The following is a 7,517-nucleotide window of genomic DNA, read 5'->3' on the forward strand; positions in this document are numbered from 1 at the left end:
TATATATGTGTGTGTGTGTGTGTTACACTGATGTCCATTAACCTGTCTCGCTGCAACAAAAGCACCAAAACTTTCTGTCATAAAGTGCACAACAGTTCCCAGACGCCAATGTCTGTTTCCCTGTTTCACAGGAGAGGCTGGTGCAAGCATCATTGAGGTTGCCAAAGACGCGAGAAAGCGGTTCCTCGGGCCGATGCATCCTTCCTTTAACCTGGTGAAGATCGTGCGACACATGCTGCGACGCACTCTGCCAGCTGATTGCCACCATCGAGCCAGTGGGAGGCTGGGAATCTCTCTCACCCGAGTTACAGACGGAGAAAACGTCCTGGTGACCCAGTTCAACAACAAGGAGGAAGTGGTGCAGGTATGCAGTGTTAATACTTTGATCAGCAGGCTTGCTGCAACATAATATTCATCTCCACTGCAGCTCCTTTGTTATTGAGGCAAAACAAATGATATGCAGATGCTACACTGGACTATGACACACAATGTTTTCACCATTTTCTGATATGTTGTGCTTGAATTGTTGTGTAGGTTGTTATATTGTAATAATAAAAGTTACAAGCTGCAGCCCTAGTTTTTAAAAAAAATTCAGTCAATGTTATTATAAAATATCCTTTAAGACCAGAAAAACAATAATAATAATTTCTGATATCACAGCGTTTATGTGCTGAGAGTATTATTTAGCTGCAGTCTGGTTGATTTGATTTAAATCAATCAGAAAATCTCCAGCAGTCAAAGAACTGTATTTCCATTTACAATTAGTAATCAGACGTTGTTTCTTATTATTTCTTTTCCAAATCAGGCGTGTGTCTGCAGTGCCTACATCCCAGTGTACTGTGGCATCATTCCTCCCACACTGCAAGGAGTAGTAAGTAAATGTACTCTTATCTGGCACCTGTGCACCTTTCTTTTAATCTCACGTTCCTGCTTTTGGAATATTTAATTAAATCTTTCCCTAAGAAGATATTAAATGTTGGAATATAGAAGCACAGCATGTTTAAAACATGTCATGGCGAGTCCGTTTTGCTGCTTTGCTTGAATTACACATCGTGTTTCCTTCTATTGTGCTTTGCTGTGACTTTTGGCAGTTTTCTTCTTTCTGTAAGTGCTCCTGTCAGGGGCCTCCCTTCCCTGAGAATGTGTTTGCTCTGAATGGCATGTGCTTGGAAACAATGATTATAAAATTCCTGCAGAGTTAGTGTTTGTCGCAGATCTCACACTAAAGGGGGAAGTTTTGCTGGCCATGTTTCTAGAACAAAGGTTTTTTTTCTGGGAAACATCATTGAGCAATACCAGCGTTCCCAACTGCTCGCCGTGGCCTTTGTGATGGTTTGTTTGGAGCTCACGTGCTCTTGTTTGTATGCAGAGCTTGTGACCAAAATTAGAGAGTAGCAGAGCCAAATGTGATGGTGCAGACACAGGCTTTGAAAGTTAGTCCGTTCTAACTCTCTTAACCCTCAGTGGCTCAAGTTCAGATGGCTGATGTCATCCACATCTTATCTGTTGACACAGTGTGAAACCTCTGCCATGCCTCCACTTCAATAAAAACACAGATTAGTCAATACACAGGATTTTATGTCATTGCTATCATCATCCTGTTTAGGAAATGCTGTAAGGACACGAGTCCTTTAAAGTCAATCACGTGTTACTTTCTGTAGATTTTCTGATGGTTTTTTTTCTTTATTCGTGTAGCGATACGTTGATGGAGGAATCTCAGACAACCTCCCTCAGTACGAGCTAAAAAACACCATCACCGTGTCCCCGTTCTCAGGAGAGAGCGACATCTGCCCCCGAGACACCTCGACCAACATGCACGAGCTTCGCTTCACCAACACAAGCATCAAGTTCACTCTCAAAAACCTCTACAGAGTCTCCAGAGCACTTTTTCCTCCAGATCCAATGGTATGTAGCTTGATTACAGCCTTCCGGATCTATGCACATAGAGATACACACACAGCTGCCGACAAATTGATTGGCTCAGTGAGTGAACTCAGTGGACCTCTCTGACTCATGTGAGATAACTCTATGTGTTTGTTTTGAGTGCAGGTAATGAAGGCCATGTGTAAACAGGGATACACGGACGCGCTGCATTTTTTAAAGAGAAATGGTAAGGGTTGTTGATCTGCCAACTTACTTCAAAGCTTCTTCTGATTGGTACTGACAAGTCGAATCGATCTTTTGTCCCCTGGCTCTGAGATATGTACAAACATTATCAGCCAGATATACTATCACTGCTTGTGCTTCCGATGACTATGTGATCAAATCAATAGACTGATTTTTCCTGTGATTTGGAGTCTCTTAGCCGTTATCGTTAGTCGTTAGCTTTATGTAACTCAAAGCATGAGTTTACTAAGGCGACACTTAGCAACACAAGTATTTTAAACATTATGAACTCTTTAAGTTATTTATTTTATTAAGAAATGACTCTGACAGATGGTCCCAGATTAAATGAGTTACTCTGGTATTTTCTCTTCTTTTCAGGATTGCTTAATCTCCACCGAATTTATACAGACAGATCACTACTAACTAACAAAGAAGAAAATGAGGAAGTCAGTGAAGAGGAGGACGCAAATAAAAGTGAAGACAAAGAAAAGTCCCAGGTGGAAGAGACAGCATTGGAGGTTTATGCCTGCGCCTCTTTCGACGAGCAGATCATTGAGTACCTTCCTCCCGCTCTGCACAAAGGTAACATGATGCCGAAGGTACAGACTGAGTTGAAAAGTTGGTACACTGTGACAAAGCAAGAAATGGAACCTTTTAGTGTAAACTGAAAGCAGCATCTGCCTGGGTAGTGGATAAATGTATCTAGAGATTAAAAACAATTGAAAACTCCTTTAATAATCTTTAAAACATTTGTCACTGTGAACAATAATGCAAGGACTTAATGTTTAAAATGTTAAGCAATGTTGCTTTTTTGTTCCATTTCTCCCAGTTTCAAACAAAGTTTTTAGCATCTTGCACAGTTGGTTCATATTAAAACTCTCTTTAGGAGAAATCACAGCTTGTAAGCCTTTATGTAGCCAGCTGAGTTTTTCGATCCTTGTGAAGCCTTGTAAATCTAACTAAAGTCCTGAGACCTTTGTAAACATTTTGCCTGCTACTCTTTTTCCAGAAAAGAGGCAGCAATGGCCAAGATCTTTATGTTTTCGTGACTAGACGTCTTGTGTCATATCTCAGGAATACCTGGAGTGAATTCTTTAAATTGAACTTATGGAGGAACTCTCTGTGTTTAAATGTCACTGTGACCTCACAACAAACATTTGGGTTTTTTGGGGTTTTTTGTTAATGAAGAATTCGTACAACATTTATACAAATGTCTAAAATGATAAACTTGCTAAAGGTCAAATCAGGCCAGACTTGGATATGAACTGCACCTCTAACCCATGGGTAAAGGCATAAAACTGAGAGGTGATTATTCTAGTGCCAGTTGTTTTATAAAACCCTTATCTTAGTTTAAAATAAAAAAGAGCATGATTCATCTTTTGGAAATCAGCAAATTTTCTGCTAACTAAAATAGTCACAGCACAAATTCAGAGTAAAAGTGCTCAAACCTTTACGTCACTGCAAGTCTTGTGGGAAAATAAAGTACACAATCTTCCCTGTACTGAAAAAATCGATTTGAGATGTCATAAGATAGAACTTGTGTACAGTTTCTTTGTAGTTTTGCACAGAGGAGGGTAATTCTGTCTCTCTGCCTCCCTCTGCAGCTCTGGTCGAGGCCTGCATGGAGAGGAGGAGCCTGGCGCAGTCGCTAAGCAACCTGCTTCCTGTCAGGATGGCCACAGCCATGATGCTTCCCTACACTCTCACCCTGGAGTCTGCTATGTCCTTGACTCTCAGGTGCTATAGGACTTCATTACGTCTGTCTGTTTGTACATGTAGTCCCTTTTATTGAACTAATTACCTTTAAACTGTATTTCACTTAGAGTGCATACAGTGAAAATCGATCTTAGCACCATTTTACTATTACTGCAATATTTATAGTATTATTTAAGTTGGTTCAGTCAGTTACTGCTCTTACTGTCTGGGAGCAACTGTGACCTTATAATTTCCTCAGGGATTAATAAAGTATTCTGATTTTGATTCTGGCGACTATGTCCTCTGGTGACTAATAATCGTTTGTCCCTTGTGTAGACTTTTGGAGTGGCTGCCAGATGTGCAGGAAGATGTGGTGTGGATTCAAGAACAGTTATTGAAAATCCTACAGTGTTTTCTTCGCCAGACCTCCAGAAGCTTGTCCCGCAGTGTATCTGCCAGGTAGGTTTAGCCCTGCAGTTACACAAAGCTTTAACTTACTGTTTCTGCCATCCATTTATGCCACATATTTACAACGCCTGTCATTATGATGCCATGTTGATAAACCCCAAAACTGGATCTGCTTCATACAGTGAATGAACAGGGCTGAATTTCAACTGGGTTAAACCTACAGTAACTGGTTATGTGATCCTGTTGGGGGCAGCAGAAACAAGTAGCGACTAAAAATCCCTGTTCTGTCTGATAAATTGACCGTGTTGACACATCCAGCAGTTACAGAGCAACAGTATCATTTGGTTGCTGTAGCTATCTGCCGTGTAGTTCACAGAAGATGATCAACAGTGAGGTTTTAGGATCTATATGATAATTTGAAAGTGAAGCAGAGCCGCTAACTGCAGATTCCCTCTCCTCGTTCACACATCTGCATTTGATTCGTTGTCATAAAAATGTTTTTTTTTTTGTATCTAAACCTGATTTAATAACACAAAATCACACAGTTACAGCTTACTCCATATTCATGCTGGTAAATACTTCTCATGAATACTAGGTTGTTCTGCCAACTGGAGCTGCACCACTACAAGTCCATCCCATCCCACTTCAGCTCCCCAAGCCTGTTTCCCACTTGGGTGAACGGGAGGAGCTCTTCAGTCCAGGATGTCTTCATGCGTCTGGAAAACTACAAGAGGCAGCTGCTTTCAGATGTGCTCTGTATCAATATGGATCTGCAAGGCTCCTTCAAAACTGGAATGATGTCACCAGATAACAGCTCTGCTACTGACCTTTCCTCTGACCTTTCCTCTGAAGGTCTCACAATGCACACAGGTTGTCTTAATCTTCCAAATGATGCTAACTCTGGAAACTACCAGTAGCTGCTAAGAGTGCTGATAGAGAGAACATCAAATCAGATTTAAAGATCTGTCTTCTTCCTCATGTTAAGGTATTTTCGGCTGAAAGAAGATCTTTCTAATATGATCGTCCCCATTTTCTAATGGTTGGAAATTTTAATTGTTTCACATATTTACACTTAACTTTGTATTAAATGCCTTTGGACCAGTGCATGATGCTGAACTGAGGTTTTTGCTCAACTATTGTAAGGCCATACACACATCATGATCGTATGTCTATAGAAGTGCATTTAAACTTAGCACATGTGCTCAGTCATGTACAGACTTGAAACAAAGAATGAGCATTTGAGGTTGCACGGTTAAAATAGGTGTGTGTTTATGTTTTTGGTGGAGTGCTGACCAGTAGTTAATCAGAGTTTTCCTTCTGTATCCAGTCATGAGCTTTAAGTAACTTTTGCTACACAGAGGGCAAAACGACTGATGAACCAGTCTGTTTAGTACACGTACCTACTCCATTTATGTGATGCAAGTGTCAATGCATAGTGTGAAAGACAACACTTTATGTTTCTTGGTTCATTTTAATGGCAATGCCTTATGTATTAACAATTATTTATATGAAAAATACAAAAGTGCTTTACTTTTTCCAAATCACGTATATATTTTTTGATCATCTTGATTTATTTAGATGTAAGTTGAAGCTTTTTATAAATGATTTTAAATATTTAGCATTGAATGTTGACAGATTTGATTTGTTGCTACATGTTTAGTGCATATGTAGTAAATCAAAAATGTGATTTTTTTTTTTTATGAAGTCCCATTAATCTGACTGTGCCTTTTGTTCGTAGGTTACAACCTACTTGTTAAAATTCTTCTTGCACTGTGTGCTGCATCTTTAACTGTGTGATCTACTCCCATGCTGTGCCTTGACCTTCAATGAAATAATTGAAAAATAAGTGCCAAATGATGTAAAAAAAAATGTTTCAGAGAAAAATATGTATGTTATTGTGAAATAAAGTGATGATCAATATTTGTGTCTTCATATTCCTGTTCTCACATTAGCCTGTAAACCTGTAGCTGACAATGAAAAGAAGAAAAACGTAACACATGCCAGGCAGTGACCAAATAATGACTCAGGGATCATGGCAGACTTTGAAAAATAACGCAGTGAAATGAACAAGGACAAAATAACACAGCAGGATACAGTTGGACAGCAACTAAAAGGGTAACATAAATAGTGTCCTAACATGGACAATGCCATGTTAGGACAAAAGAAAAGCTGCCACAATTTCCCTGTTTGCTAGTAGCTATTGAGAAACTCAAGCAAATTCACCCCAACATCAGACTGTGAAGTGCTCAGAGAAACTATGAAAAACTAAGAGCTACATCTCAGACTAGACAGACCTCAGTTAGCATGTTAAATGTTTAAGTTCATGAGAGAACAATTAAAAAAGACTAAATAAGTATGACGTGTTTTCTCAGGAGAAATGCTCTTCTCTCTAAAAGGACCATGACATTTGTATCTGGGGAAAAAAAAGCCAAGACTTATAAGACAATCTCAGATTAGATCAGGAGTGGAGTGGTGATGATTTGGGTTTGTTTTACAGCCACAGAATCTGTGCAGCTTACAGTCTAGTCTGTGACTGTGTCTGTGGTAAGAGACTGAAAATGCCATACAGAAAACAGTTAATCCAAGTGATATATATTGTATCCTCTGGACAGGTAATATATTACATATGCAAACAAAATACATTCTTGTTAGTATCAAGAATATATATTTTACTTTTTATCCCCCTTTTCCATTATATTTGCATGAACGTGCATGACTCTTGAGTTCTTCTTGAGTTACTAACATAACACAGCAGTGCATTCACTTATTCAGTCACTTTAATTCTAAAACTGTGTATATACTGTATATTCTGTGTATTTATCAACTCATTCTTATTGCCTGTTTATGCCCTGTCCTTATCTTTAACGTCATGCTGCTCTGTTGTATCTTAATTGCCCCTTGGGGATAAATAAAGTCTTTCTGATTCTGATTTAATTTAAAATATGTTAAATTATTGCAGTACAAAAAAAGGAGTTCGTTTTTTGGGTCAAATTGAGGAGCTTATATTGTTGTTTTGGTTAGAGGAGTATTTGAATATCCCCCCCATTCTGTTCACATATAATAGCAAAACGTGTCACACATAAGTCTCATCACTTCTGACCTTTTAAGAAAGCTGGTGAACTTGGTATCATCCAGTTATTATTAGCCATAACTACCCTTAACTTACACATGCACATGCACTGATAAACACACCACTGTGCAAAACTACATTCTATGTGCAATAACCCAAACAATACAAAACGCTGTTTATTTACATATTTACTTTTCTGTCTCTCTCTCTCTCTTTTCTTTTCTTTTTTTTTATATTT

General features: G+C 38.8%; 1 protein-coding gene across 1 annotated transcript in view; it reads left to right on the forward strand.

The window, feature by feature from the left end:
* Nucleotides 1–6,129, forward strand: part of pnpla2 (patatin-like phospholipase domain containing 2) — a 7,081-nt gene extending 952 nt beyond the window's left edge. The window contains exons 2-9 of the mRNA XM_005730112.1: nucleotides 132–364; nucleotides 806–871; nucleotides 1,696–1,905; nucleotides 2,050–2,110; nucleotides 2,485–2,688; nucleotides 3,711–3,843; nucleotides 4,138–4,260; nucleotides 4,805–6,129. Of these exons, the coding sequence (XP_005730169.1) occupies nucleotides 132–364; nucleotides 806–871; nucleotides 1,696–1,905; nucleotides 2,050–2,110; nucleotides 2,485–2,688; nucleotides 3,711–3,843; nucleotides 4,138–4,260; nucleotides 4,805–5,126 (1,352 nt within the window). The 3' untranslated portion in view covers nucleotides 5,127–6,129. The remainder of the gene's footprint in view (nucleotides 1–131; nucleotides 365–805; nucleotides 872–1,695; nucleotides 1,906–2,049; nucleotides 2,111–2,484; nucleotides 2,689–3,710; nucleotides 3,844–4,137; nucleotides 4,261–4,804) is intronic.
* The last annotated feature ends 1,388 nt before the right edge of the window (nucleotides 6,130–7,517 follow it).

The sequence above is a fragment of the Pundamilia nyererei genome, unplaced genomic scaffold, assembly GCF_000239375.1.
Source record: "Pundamilia nyererei isolate P.nyererei 1_Seehausen unplaced genomic scaffold, PunNye1.0 scaffold00035, whole genome shotgun sequence".
In the NCBI taxonomy this organism is placed as follows: domain Eukaryota; kingdom Metazoa; phylum Chordata; class Actinopteri; order Cichliformes; family Cichlidae; genus Pundamilia; species Pundamilia nyererei.